Source organism: Poecile atricapillus, chromosome 1, assembly GCF_030490865.1.
Source record: "Poecile atricapillus isolate bPoeAtr1 chromosome 1, bPoeAtr1.hap1, whole genome shotgun sequence".
In the NCBI taxonomy this organism is placed as follows: Eukaryota; Metazoa; Chordata; class Aves; order Passeriformes; family Paridae; genus Poecile; species Poecile atricapillus.
The window spans coordinates 10,785,708-10,800,626 of record NC_081249.1 but is presented as its reverse complement, the minus strand read 5'-3'; the positions used below and the strand labels follow the sequence as shown (position 1 = coordinate 10,800,626).

Below are 14,919 nucleotides of genomic sequence, written 5' to 3'. Positions count from 1 at the left end.
AAATATATTTATAAGAAAGCAAGTGTTTATTAGGACAAACTGTGCTGACATATCAGGATGAAAGAAAGGGAGGAATGGAGAAGAGCTTGGCTTCTCTTTAATATCTACTATCTATTATTTTATCTGATGCATTTAGAAAAGAATGCCCACCCAAGTTGATTCATGGCAGGAGTCTTCTCTTCCAGCAGAATAAAAATTACACTAAATAAAGAAACTTCTGGGACTGATGTCTGGAGAACACTTCATATGTCTTCTCTAATCCCTCTTCTGTGTAAGTGTTGCTAGTTATAATGAAATATATTCCATTCTGTGCTATGGGTGGAAAGAACTCCAACCAGGCAGACTGGGAAGAACCTTTTCATTTAGTCTGGTGGCCAGCAACATTTAATCTGGATGTCTGAGAATTTAAGAATTGTTTCTTATCCTAATCAATAAGTTGTTGAAGACCTTAAGCCTTTTATTGGAAGCACAGATTTTAGAGGGGAGGTTTGTTGCTTTGAATGTGCAATTCAGGAAGTCACTGTGCTATAACTGGGGTTTACTGCTTCTGACTCAATTAATGACAGCAATACATTAACCTGCAAAAAATGAGACAGGAAGTCCCATATATTTAATTACTGATATTTGGCAACTGACTATTTTTATCTCAAAAAGCACTGTATTTGAGCAAGTTCATGGGCAAAATGCATGCGAACAAAAACAATCTCAGACACTTTGAAGGGTTTTATTCTTCCTCTTTTGCTCCTCAGAAGGAAAAAAAAAAGAGGACTATGTCTCTTTTTCTTTAGTTACTAATATCTTTTCAACATCACAGTCTTCATTTATTTTTAATGATTGATGATACTGAGATGGTTTTTGTCATTACACAGCCTGACCTCCCTCAGGACCTGAGCTGAAAAAAGCTAATATTTCATACATTACTTTGGAAAACACTTCTGTCTTTTGCTGCCCTCTGAACTACCACCAACACACACCAAGCAAGAAAATGAAAAAATGACCAAGACTGAGTGCAACTGAGCTGGGTTGCCTGTTGCAGAAGCTGTATTTTTGAAGAAAACCTTCCTGGACAATTTCTTTTGAAATGAAACCTTCAGTCCATTGAAGCCTGAATGACTACTTGATAATTTGCAATGCTACCATTTATTATACATCTCCTTGCAAACAAAAGTGTTTCCTCTCATGAGGAAACCTATGGATTTTTTTACCCCAAGATTTTATTTAACAATTCTGTCCACTCTCCTGACAACAGTTAAAATCTTAAATAATTTGCCTTCTAATTTGTAAGCATATTTTTAGTTTTGCACAGGAAATAGCAGTCTTTAAAATAAAGCTTATCATAAATATTGGTTATTTAATCACTTTCTTTCATGACTCACTGATAAGTCATACCCAGTTCTAGAAAAAGCCCACATTTAGAGGGGGTACTGTTACTGTTTAAACGTGGTAATCTTTCTTTCTGTAATTATAAAACTTCATCATATGCCTTGAATCCTAATCCTCTACTATCATTTTCACACAAAAAAACCTAATCATTCTTACAAAGTTAAGCCAACATCCAAAGCAGGACAAATAATTTCAAAATAGACAAAAACAGTGCTAACAGAAACAAAATTAAACCTTTTTACTTGCAAATTGTAGCATTCCATCTAATACACTAATGGTAGGCTTTTGCTTAGGTTCAGGTCCTACCTAATGTTTAGAGATTTCTTCCTAAGTTCACTCCATCTGAGGTTCATGTTATCCAGACGTCTCTGCAGCAGGGTTGCATCCTCAGAGCCTTCCAGGGACCTCAGGATTTTCTGCCCATTTTCATCCAGGTTGTGAAAGATGTCAGTGTGAGCATCAATTTCTGCCTGTAGTTCCTATGGAAGCAACAGAAAACAATATATCCGACTTCTTAAAAAAATCACAGAAACTATGATTATTCAAAAGCGTTAAAAAGTCCTCAGTGCAACACAGAGCACAGGTTTTGATTACTCCTTTTACAGCAATATCATGTCCTGTATAGAAAGTCATGTTTCCCTTTCACATGAAGGCCATTTGCATTGAATAGGACCTTTATTTCCCATAGGGAGCATACTGAACAAAATTTAGAAAGCTAAAGGTGTAGCCTTTGACAGCAGCAAAGGAAGGACAGGATATATTTACTGTGCTGATGAGGGAAAAACAAAGAAACACAAAATCCTCAGGATCTCAGGTAAGTCTGACCTTCACATGGTATGTCTTCCTGTGCAACATTCTCAGTTTGAGCTGGGGACTGCAACACCGGTCCTGCTGCATGGCAAGTCCAAGAAATCTAGGCGTCTGCAGCAGCCGGGCTTTAAAATGCCAAGTTCACTTACATTCTGTTGACAGAACGCATTTTGGAGCACAGGCCTCAGCAGTCAATAGCAATAAACAGCCACTTTGTGCTGTATCAAAACACTGGTTGGGGCCACGGCTGTAGGAGGGCCTGAGAATAGCAAGGACCTAGAATATGCAACTGGCAGCTCGTGTTGAACAGCCAACTTTTCTTATCGCCTCGTAACTGCAGGCCAGCTCTAAATTTCGAATTCATTTTTTCCCCCTCATTTTTAGCACGGCTGTTTCTGCCAAAAGAACATTCTTTAGAGAGCTGCCTGGTACCAGCATTCCTGCCTGCCCACACACTCAATGCAGCCTTTGTACGCTGGCTGCCCTTCCCCAAGACGTTTGCATGCTGCAGCTCCACAAGGTCAGATTCATTTGCAGAGAACAGTGGTTGAATCAAGGTCATTAAATGGAATAAAAATAATAGTGATAATAATTTCAACACGTACATGAATGAGCGTACATGTACTTTATATGCAGCCATATCTGCACAAAAGTACTTTTACTTTCAAACAAAGAAGCACACAAAGACACAAAGAAAAAATGAACAGTGAATAAAGCTCCACATTTTCTCCTGTGATGCTGGAGCACTAAGATTTCTGGTGGTGGTTTCTTGCTGCCTGAAATGGGAGTGCTAGAGATAAAATGGGGAAGAGGAGATGATTTATGGCATCTGAGAACAAGACCCAGTATTAACTCAGCATCACAGATAGTCCCCAATGGAAATTTGTTGCAATTTTCTTCAGAAGAATGACTTTGAAAGAGGGGAGCACACAATCTGTCTACTTGGTGTGTTCTTAATTGAATTGGTTTTATTTGATATTTTAAGTGCAGTGTTATCTGCACTGAATCATGAGTAGATTGTCCTTGTTCACTTAGTGCTGTTCCAAATGTCCTTAACTGGATACCTGTCACAGCAATGGCTAGGATAATAATTTGGGGAAGTTTTAAGGTGGGCTAGCAATCTTTGGTACAGAGTAAGAATCCTCCTCCAACTATTTTACTTGTCTATTGTCATTCAAGCAGTAAAGTACATAGGAATGAGTTTGATGTACAGTGTACATTAGAGGTAACCCTGAAGAATACAACTGTATTATAAACATTGTATTTATTTAATGTTGTTCAGGTAATTTATATTTTTAAACATGGCATTATTAAGGTACATAAAAATGTACAATATTCTAGGTAAGAATGTCCTTACTTGAAAATTTGTATTTTATTTTAAGTATGAATGTTGCTAGCTTGAACTTCCAGCTGTGATACTTCATTTTTGTTTGAATGAAGAATATCACCAAATTTCTTTCCTTCCATGTTTAATATTAATTTGAATAATATTTGGAGAAATTATTTAAACTGGGCAAAGTATAACAATACTGATGTAAACATCTGAATCAATGTGTAAGAAAGGATAAAGTTCACAATAAAAAAGTTAACTGTTAATGTCTGTACAGTTCTAAGGTCCTCCTACATTTAATAAACAATAAGTCTGTTATTGGACAAAATAATTACATTCATACAATACATACATTACCTGTTGCACAAAAGTTTTGGTTTTCAGGGTAGTGATGGAAACATTGAATTTACAAACTAGTTCCTTTGCCTTGGCAAGAACATGTGCCATGAAACATGTCCAATAACTATTCACAATAAGAAGCTGTCAAATCTATGTCCCCTTGGTGTTTTACTACACATATACTTATAGCATTATATAAGACAAAATTTAAGAAAAAAAATCTTTCCACATTTTTCGTGTGTTTAGAAAATGTATCTTATGATCTACACATTTTATGTCTTTCTCCAGACACACACATAATTCTGAAAATAAAAGCAAACCACATTTTTTTTAATTTCAGAACACTACATAGTATCACAACACATCTGGACAGTTGAGTGAGCAATGAACATGAAAAGTGAAGTATTCTTATCAAAAGCTTAATATTCAAGACCAAGTTTTCCTTATTCCAAGTTACTTGTGTATTTCTTCTAATGCTTGCAGAAGTAGTTTATTTCAGCTATGCAGGAAGCCTACACTGACAAAGAAGCAAGACAACAACAATGATACTTGCTCCATTTAGGTTGGTGCATTTCAGAACCTTTCTTTGTCACACTTACACATCCTAAGAGAAGCAGAGAACATATAAGAAATAGATCTATACACCTTTTATTTGTTTTCTGAAATAAAAAATCCATGTTTTAAAAACAAAATATAAATTAGATTATTTTTCTTGACAACAGTAAAGCAGGAAGAGCTATTTAATCTCAAAAATTGCTAAAATCTTTGCAAATGTACACTGTCATTACATGTCGAACCAAGAAAGATAGCATATAGATTAAACATACTATTTATTTAATTTTCATATTTTCCAATGCGTTCAAACACATGAAAAAACTACAGAGGATAAAAAATCAATCCTGGTATAATACTGATTTACAATTGGAGTGTATGCTGCGTTTTTGCTGCAGTTGTTATTAATAAGTCTGTGCTGAAAAAGGATTGTCTATCTGCTCTTAAAAAGAGCAGAGAGCAAAATGAAAAACATCTTTTTGACCACAAGTTACTGCTTAGGGTGAGCTGAACTGCCTGGAATGAACTGCAACTCCATTAGGTGCTGGATGAAGTCCTCCTCTATTCAGATGAAATATACATTTAGATGACAAAATGCACCATAATACTTGTTTGTAGAAACTTAGATGAACAGTTATTAGAGGTTTCTACACATTTAAAAATGTGTATTTACATTATTTTATTATATAGAATAAGTGTGCAACTTAGATACAGAACTAGGGTGATAAAGAGATGATGTGCATTTTGTCTTGAGGACAATCTTGTTGAGCAAAACAGTGGTAGGAAAGTTTCTCTGCCTGTTTCACTTTTTTCCCTGAGCTCTTGAGACCACCACACATGATTTCAGAGAGGTACACTAATGTGGTGAGCACAGCCAATGCTGCCAAGAAGCTAAGGGATGGGTGTATTTCTTACTTTCTCAATTCAGTTGTTTCCCCCTTGGAATGACTGCCCCCATTCTCCATGGAAGCACAGATCCTCACTGCCCTAATTCTTTTGCTAGGCAGAAGAAATTCATTTGTGGCTCTGAGGGTTTTATTTACACAGAGCCCTGCTAAGCACAGCTCAGCTGTCGCTGTAAAATCCAATGCACTCAAAGTTCTGCCAGCTTCCACACAGCACTGCTAGTCCCACAAGAATTCCATATGGTTTGAGATGTCTTAGCAGAAACAATTAATCAGTGCCAATGTCCTTCCTATCCCACAATATATAGACAAGACATACAAAGGACATTATACATGTCAAAATCTGCCATTATTTTGGCAATACACCAGATACCTAATACTACTACACTGGTAGTCTGGAAGTAAAATGAAGTCTTAGAAAGAATGAATTAATTCTATTTCTTGGACTATAGATGAGTCAAACTAAAACATGGAAATCAATGCAGTGCAGCTGACAAAACATTTATCTTTTATACAAGGTAGAAAAAAATTCATTATGCAATAATTTAAAGAAATTAAAGGACCCTAGTTCGCCTCTATTTGTAGCTCTGTAAAGCACATCTTAGCAGTTTAGCAACTGGATTTCAAATTAATCATCCCACTTGATTTCATTTAACTCTCAACTCTAAATTTATGATTCTACCTAAAGCATAAACTCTGTGGGAGGGTTCAGAGAGTTTGTGACAATTTTTCAGTGCCCTGGAATTCTCCAGAAAACTTTGGAGGCATAGAAAGCCGTGCACATGGCACCATTCTCAGGATCACAGCTTATTCTCCTGTCTGTTAGACAGGGGAAAAGTTTTGTGAGTGTTACAGTTTTAGAATTAAGGGCTACAGCACAGCACATCAAATGCACTTTAAGCACCTGAGTGATAGCACCAGCGCAAGGTGCACTTGATCGCTTTCTTTTGTTTTTGGCAACTGAAGGCCTGTTTGCACTAAGCTTTATGGCAGTCTCTCCTTGTGAGCTGGTTGTTACCATTTGAATAGGAAGAAATGTATATTTTTCTGAAAGAGAACATTTGTATCTGAAGATTCTATGATGTAGTTTAATAATGGAATAAACCAGTGAAGCATTTCTACTGGTTTGCGTGGCATTTCTGGTCCCTTGGAAGTTCTCTCTTTTAAATGTCATAGTTCTTTTAAGGTTGTTGGATTTGAGTTTCTTTCTTTCTTTTCTTTTTTTTTTTTTTTTGTGCTCCCATTCCCCCATCAAGCTTTTAAGTAATTTTCTCTCCCAGTCCATAATCAAAACTTTTATTGAGTCTTAGAATGACACCATTCACTGAACAATTTACATAATGATAAAAACTTCTCAAATGAGATTTAAAATATAATTAAAGGGCAGACTTACTGAGTTAAAAGCATTGTTGTGAAATGGCTATACATCACCATGCCAAGAAGCCTCCTATTCAGCTAGCCTATGGCATGACCCCAATTCCAGTCTGGTATGATTACATCTCTGAGTTTCATGCTAATGACTTGATTAAAAAGAATGATAAAAAGGTCTTTTCCATTGTGAAGATAAGCTTATGAACATAATTAAGGCATTTCTGGTTTCCCAACACATTTTTCAAGATAAAAAAGGGTAAGAGCTAGTCCTTTAAGAGAGAATCAAGTGTTGATGAATGGAAGCCAAAAGAATAACTTTGCCCTGCAGAAAGCAATCTGTGTAAGTTGCATCTATCATTGTTATGGTTTAAAATTCTACAAGTCCCAGAACAAAGATGTGACCAAACTTCATATTCAAATGCTACTTTCTTCTAACGGAAGATTAAAAAAAGCTTTCTTTAGCAAGCTGGGCCCTGTTTTCAGAAAGTATTCTTTTTATAAACAGGCAAAAGAGCCTTCAATTTAGGTTATATTCAGATTGCAAGAGACTTCACAGTGCATCTAAGGATGCAGCAATCTCTTGCTGACTGCAAATGTTGTGTGGGCTTCTTGATTTCTTTTACATTGGTCTGCTGCAGCTTTGGAATAGCACTAACACAATCATTTTAACATATACTTGTCGGTAACGTACAGATATTTATTCACAGAAATGACTTTTTGCCCATAGCTCAAGGTCTTGTATTTATCCTTTGATGATAGCAAAATAATCAGTTTTTTTAGACCTCTAGCAATTAATTTGTACTCAATTATTAGCTAATTCCATGTGTTTGGAAGGAATTTGTGGACTTCTTGGATAGGTTTTTTGAAGACTGAGAAAAATGAACCTCTGCTTCATTAACAATTAATGAAAATATGAATAAATACATAAAATGAACAAATCTTTCCGCATTTATAGTTGCATTTAGGATTTGATCCTTGTCTAGTGAAATACATCCTATTCTGATAATAGTGACTTCAATAGAAATTATTATTCTCACTCTCTACTTTACTTGTCATTGTATCTAGGATGGAAACCTTAAGTAGAAAGAAACATCGTGTTAGTCTGAGGTTATACTAATGAAGAAAACTTCCTTGTAGCCACAGAAATGAAGAACTTTTACTGTATGGTGTAAAATATAAATATGTATTTTACTAACATAGCCTGTATTCTCTTTCAGGCAAGCCAATCCAACAAAGCAAACAAAGCACATTTTTCAAGTAGGAGTTGCAAGTGTTCTGTGTGTCAGAAAATCAGCCACCTCTACTGAGATGTCTAAGAATGGGCTCAGCTATCTGCGTTTGAAATCTGTATTTGAGATTTGAGTGAGTAGGAGGGAAACAGCATAAATGTGCATAGAATCATACACACAATTTTCTGAAAGCAAAACCATAGGGCCCATTACAAACTAGCAGAGCTTTCCAGATTTTAGAAAGTAGTCTGTTCCCACCAAAAATGCACGTCCCAACCCCCGTACTTCAATGGATGTCTGATCCCATTCCACCTGCACATGCTGTCAGCACACTCCCCCTGTCAATCTTTTGGCAATCTTTCTGAAGAAAAATAATTATGCTGCTACTTTCAGCATGTCTATGTCTAATTTCTCTTCTCCCTGCTTTCCAGAGATCAAACAGTAACAGCACAAGGAGCATCTTCCTCTGCATGAACATTTACTTCCTCTTAGTTACTCATGCAAGATCCTAAAGTCCTGTTGCATAGTTTGGAAAGCATTTACCTCTCTTAGTTCTGCTTATATTCCAGTAATTCAAATTAATGCTGATTTCCTTTTACAACACACAGCTGGAAAGGCTGAAATACACAACTGTCTCTAGGTCTGGGGAAAAAAAAAATCTTATGAAAGATGAAATAACGTTTTTGTTTTTTTTTTTTTCACAAACCAATAGTGAAAAATATCAGATATCTGTTAATTATAAATTAACTTTCCTAAAAGAAAAATGATTTGTACCTACAGAAATGTCTATTTGTTTCACAGTACACCAAGATGTAACAATAAGGTATCTCATGTTTTATCACCGATGATATTCATATTTACTTTCATACTTCCCTAAATACACAAACAAATGCAATCCTCTTTCAGATACTTTTAAAACAAAAATTGAAGGCACTTTATACTTAAAAGAAATTATTTCTGTTTGAATCATTATCCTAATTCTTTCTGTCAGGAATAATTTTTACAATCTTCTTTTCTTTTTAAAAAAATATCCTGACATTTAAAGTTTTTGTTGGTAACATCGTTGATGTCTAGAGAAAAATAATTGGTACACCAGTTTCATAACATGATTCTCAATTAATTACAAAAACATAAAATCTTATTAAAAGAGAACAACCCAAAACATAAATAAGAAATTAGAGGCCTCATACACTATACATTATTAAAACTGGATCAAAAAGAAAAACAACTATCATGGCTTTAGGGCTTGTTTTAGAAAGAGTTTTTATTGTTCTTTAGGTAATGAGATTTCAGTTGGAATTTATACTATTTCAGGTGTTCCTCTCTACGAGCATGCAAGATCCACTACAATTAACTGTTCATAATCAAGGACAGGTTAATTGGGACCTGGTGGACATTATGCAGGAGACAATGTGGCAAAAGCTCCAGTGCTTCTGCACTGCCTGTGTCAAATCCTCCCTTCTGGAGGTGTCCTGAGGAAGGGCCAGGAAGGGCAGGCACTTGGGCAGCACAAAGGGAAAAAGTACACTTCATCTTGATTTTCAGTGGAAATCCAGGTCATGCTAGAATGGCCTCAGGATCTTCTGACTTCCTAGGTTTTAAGCCAGAATGCCAGTATAGTTACCACAGAGAGAAAGCTGCAGTGCAGCAGTCAAGTGTTATCAAAATCACTTTAACAACTGATGTTGGCTGTTCCTGTCACAACAAGACAGAATTCACCAAGTGTTGGTCAGTTTACTCATTAACTCAAGCTGGGTTTAAACTACCACAAGGAAAGTTAGTTTTTTCTTGCTGCTGATGTTTTAACTGCAAGCCTGCTCAGTGTGAGGGGCACCACATGTTTAAACACTCAGTGAGAAGCCAGCAGGCCAAAGCTACCACTTATGGCCTCTCCCTGTGTAAATGCACTCCACTCTAAATGCAACAACAGGCAGAGCCACAGCGGCTCAGGCAGCCCTGAAGAGCTGCTGCCAAAAGGGCTGGCACAGAAAGAGAAGGCTCAGGACCAGGGTGGCTGCACACAGCAGCTGCCAGCACCTGCAAGGTCCTGTGGGGAAAGTGATGCCACCTCCTCTCTCAGTGGGCTTTCCCTTCTGACCCTCAAACCCCAAATCCTCAGCTACCTGCTCACACCAACACTGATCACACTAGCAAGGCTTTCACCTTTAACCTCTACTGTGTCAATGCCCCAAACTCAAGAGCTGAATTAAAGCGAGTGTTTTCTGGCTGTTAACTGCTGCTGCTGCCCTGCACTCTAATGTAATCAGCCATTCTGACTGCTGCTGTACTGGAGAGCTGCACTGGTGAGGAATTTGACAGAAAGGTCCATCCTCATTAGTTTTCAGCTCTAAGAAGTTCCATAGCTTTATGTTTTTCTGAATAAGCTGAACCATGCCGGAATCATGTTCTGCATGATTTATTTTAGGTGCTTTAATAATGCATGTTGACTGTCTTGAAATAAACAAATAACTGACAGAAGCTCAGAACCTGAAAAAAGAATACATTTTAAACAATATCAACCTTAACTATTATATTGATTGGTTTCCCTGTGGCAGGCTAAACATGTTTTGCTGCAGCCAGAAATCAAAAGCAAAATTCAACAGAATTCCTGTATCAAGGGGTCTCTGAATAAGATTTACATCCTGAAAATAATTATTTAGTATTTTCTTGTATTTACTAGCAAGATGCATGTGCTCCCACAGTATCAGGTTAAAATGGTAAATATCACTGAAAAAAATAATGATATTACCATCAAAGTCTGACATGAAATAAACTTTTATCTTAACATACTCTTTAAGGAGACAAGTTACTTGAGGGTGAAAATTAACTTCAGTTCATATTTTTCAGTTTGACATTAAAAAAAACAAACAAACAATTAATTTGGATCACTGAGTTTTTCAAATCCACCAGTTGAAAAGAAATATACTTGTTCCTCCTATCTTCCCTTCACTCCAGTAAAGGAGAAATAATTTCGCTATCATAATAAAAAATTAAAATATTTTAATTTAGAGGTCATGTTGGTCAAGTCATGTAAGTGTTTTCATCTAGATGCAGATAAGAAAACCAGCTCCAAGACCCCAAGGCAAGAAGGTAAGAAAAGTGAAATGCAGACTTTTAAATATAAAATATACTTGGTACTAATGAAGGAACAGAGGTGAAAATACAGTAATGGAGGTAATAGAGCAAATATATATGTCATTAAAAATCAATCAAACAAACAAAAAACACCCTTCCCATCTAGAATCAGACTCTTTCTCTTTAAACTTAAAAAAGAACTCAAGAATTAGATATGCTCTCAGAGGAGAGAACACACTCTTGTCAGTAAGTCAATATATCAGGCAGATCTTAAATACTGCAGGAAATTCATATGCTTCTCCTTAGGTTTCTGTGGAGATCAAATATGCCTCTTCACCTACTGTCACTCCAAAGTATGCCATCCAGTCCCAGGTTTATACCCTGGAATTGCTTTTATGGCTCTTCAGTCAAGATTACTTATCAAACTCTTTATAAATTGCTGACACAGGACACTGCAAGTACTTGACTACACTGCTAATCACATCAAAGTCACTCTCACATCCAGAAGTTTTGGATATGTTTTTGTCATTGGTCTCAACAATACATTAAATGTGACACAAATATGTGGCTGAGAGATACTTCTTCAGAAAACAGTTCATAAAATAACCTAAGGTCTCACATATTCGTAAAATTCAGGAATACACTTGGAAGCAGAGCTTAAGTATCTCAGAAAGCTGAAGACTTTGTTTAAACATGCAGCCCAGCCACATTAGTTATACCACCCAAAGCTAAAAACTGTGCTGAAGAACACTGCATGGTACCACAGGCAATCTTGGAAATGACTGTCAAAAACAACATATCTGACTGTGACAAAAAAAAGGCTGTCAGTTCACTGTTCATAATAAATGCTAACTACTTCTCCAGAGAAAAAGTCATATTTTAATGAAAAAGAAAATTAAATTGAAAAGACACATTGTGGAAACCTGGCTTGCCATAACTGTTTGACTCCCACAACAGCTTTTGCAGCAACTGTATTTATAAGAGTCTTCTGAGTAGCATTCATGTGACACACCCAAAGATACCGACAATGCCCGCTTTTCTATGAACCCTGCTGACAGGAGGCAGAAGCAGGATGAATTCAGTTTAAACAGGACTATTGCCATCTGAAAATTGTCCTCTCCAGATTCTCTTCAGATTCAATCAGAACAAAAACAACACACATTAATAATAAACAAACAAACAAACAAAGTCCCATACTTAATTTATTTCTGAAAAGAATTCATCCAGTTTATGCACACTGTGGTGGGTTGACCCCTGCTGGATGCCAGGTGGCCTCCTCAGCTGGCTGAGGGGAGAAGATAAAACAAAAGGCTCATGGATGAAGGTAAGGACAGGGAGAGATCACTCACCAGTTACCATGGGTAAAACAGACATGGCTAGGGAAAATTAATTTAATTTATTATCAGTCAAATAAGATTAGGATAATAAGACATAAATTCAGCTCTTAAAATGTCATCCTCCCACTCTTTCATAACATCATATAATGGCTTGGGTTTTAAGAGACCTTTGATGACCATCTAGTCCAACCCCTGTGCAATGAGCAGAGGTATCTTCAACTACAAGAGGATGCTCAGAGCCCTGTTAAGCCTTACCCTGAATGTTTCCAGGCATGAGGCTTCCAACACCTCTCAGGGCAACTTTTCCCAGTGGTTTAACACCCTCACTGTAAAAAATTATTCCTTATCTCTAACCTAAATTGACCCTTACAGAAGCCACTTTATAGCTCCCTGGCTACAAAAACCTGGCCACAAAAACCCAATGCACACACTCATTAATCCTCACATCTATGTGCATCAAGCTGAGAGAAAGAAGCATCATTTTTAGATAAAAAACCTATTTTGCATTCCCTTGGGGTTAACACCAACTATTTCTACTCTGCATATAAAGCAACTTTGAAGCTTTCTTCACATTGCATCCAGAGCAATTACTGTTCTCACCAAGTTGTCTACTGCACTATATCATGTTCTGATTTTTAGAAAACTCTGAAAATTTTAACACACACTAATTTAAAAGACTTTTGTACATAAAAAGTGAATGAAGAAGAATGTGAGGAAATGATAACAGGTATCTGAGTTCCTGTGTAATATGAGAGTGATCACAGAGGGATAGTTTCTACCTTTGTGTCAGAGAGTACAGTTTTCTCACAGAAACAAACCCAGAAGCTACATGTTCCCCATGGAAATAAGATATCTTTTTTCCTATAATCCTCTTTGAAGTATCATTACTGCTTTCATGAGAGAATTAAAAAGACCTATGTATGGATTTTAAGCCCAGAAAACTAAGCACAAAAGAAGAGACACATGATATGTTCTGTATTTTTGAAAAAAAGATACATTTCCTATCTTATTAGGAGTGATGTTAAATAATTCCTATAACAATTGTATGCTAATACCTGCATATGAATTCTTAATAACAGGAATTCCAGGCTAGAGGTGAGGGACGAGAGAGAGAGATTAGGTAAAAATATAATTTATATCCCAGAAGTAGTTTATGAAGTTTCATACCCAGTGGAATGAGCATAAGAAATCCCAGAGATTTAAAAGATGAAATTAGGCAACTATGGCTGAAAAAGATGAATGTAAAATCCCTCAAGGTATTCTTAGCAATACTCACTGTTATGCTATTCAGTGTAATGCCATTTATTATCTTCTATCTGTATATATTTGACATATAATCAATTTTGTGTAGAAAGAATTCTCATGGCATAGATCTATTCATAACTGACAGAGTAATGTCACTATTCAGTAAATACTCACTGAATATGGGATAATAATGCATCTGCATCACGAACTCATTCAGTGGTCAGTCTCAGTTAGATTAAAACTTCCTTTCAAAGGTTTTGTTCTTATCTGTAATGCCCATTGTGTTAAACTGAAATTGAGCTGATTAATATTAGTATAAACCTTTCTGTCTCTACAGCGAAAAGCTTACCTTCCTCCCTTAACTATGAGAAAACTTCATGAGTGATCAACCTCTTAAGAGAGGAGCTTACTGGAAAAGGCAACTTTCTTATTTATCTCACCTCATTTACCAAAGTACATTTTATAAAATTAAAAAAAAAAAAAGGTTGATCTGAAATTCAGATTTGAGAATTTGTCCGTAATCTTCAAACAGCTTCTATACATTTGACTTGGTAATACAGAAAATTCTGAATTCTCTTTCCACAGTTTACTGAAAAAAATACCGCTTCACACACAGTGCTTCATAATCTACCAGTACCACTAAATGAAATACTGATGATCAGTTTCCCAGTAGAGCTTTGTGTTCCCTTTGCAATCTTGCTGAAAGCCTGAAAACCAAACACTGGCACTCAGAGTTCTGATGCCTGTTACTCAGCAATTGCGTCTGTTTGCCCAAGGCACACGCAAGTGAGGACAGACATGAGTTGCTGCTTAAACAATATCTCAAGGGAATGAAGCCTTATAAGAAACAAAATGAAATAAAATAGTCTGTAGGAGGAAATTTTAGGAGCTGATGAAAAAGGAAATATGGCAAACGTTTTACATTTCCTCTTTGTACACTCATTTACTTGCCAAAGGACATGCTTGGTATGCAGAAGTTATCTTAGATTAAAGGAAATGAAAAAAGAAAAAAATAACCAAGGAATGACTTTACAATTCATATATTTGCATATGAAAAAACAAAAAAACAAAACCAGGCCAAAGGAAAATCTTTTCCATAAGCAAAGGTATGATCATCAGGAAATAGAATAACACCATCATCCTTCAAATATACCTATACTCGTGCCACAGCAACCATCTGCCAAAATGATCTTGCTGTCACAGTTAATTCCGAGAATCAGACACACACAGTCTGTTCAGCACAACACCAAGCTCTATCAGATGGCATGTGAGCTTTGAAGCACAGCCTGCACTGATTTACTAACAACAGCAGGTGATCCCTAAAACCTCAAGACAGCATCCCA

The 14,919-nt window shown here is 36.4% G+C and overlaps 1 protein-coding gene across 4 annotated transcripts in view; it reads right to left on the bottom strand.

Moving 5' to 3' along the window:
• DMD (dystrophin) overlaps positions 1–14,919 on the bottom strand; it is a 1,141,085-nt gene that overhangs the window by 191,263 nt on the left and 934,903 nt on the right. For all 4 annotated transcript variants that reach the window (XM_058829412.1, XM_058829411.1, XM_058829410.1 and 1 more), the window contains one exon: positions 1,690–1,862. In XM_058829412.1, coding sequence (XP_058685395.1) covers positions 1,690–1,862 — 173 coding nt within the window. The remainder of the gene's footprint in view (positions 1–1,689; positions 1,863–14,919) is intronic.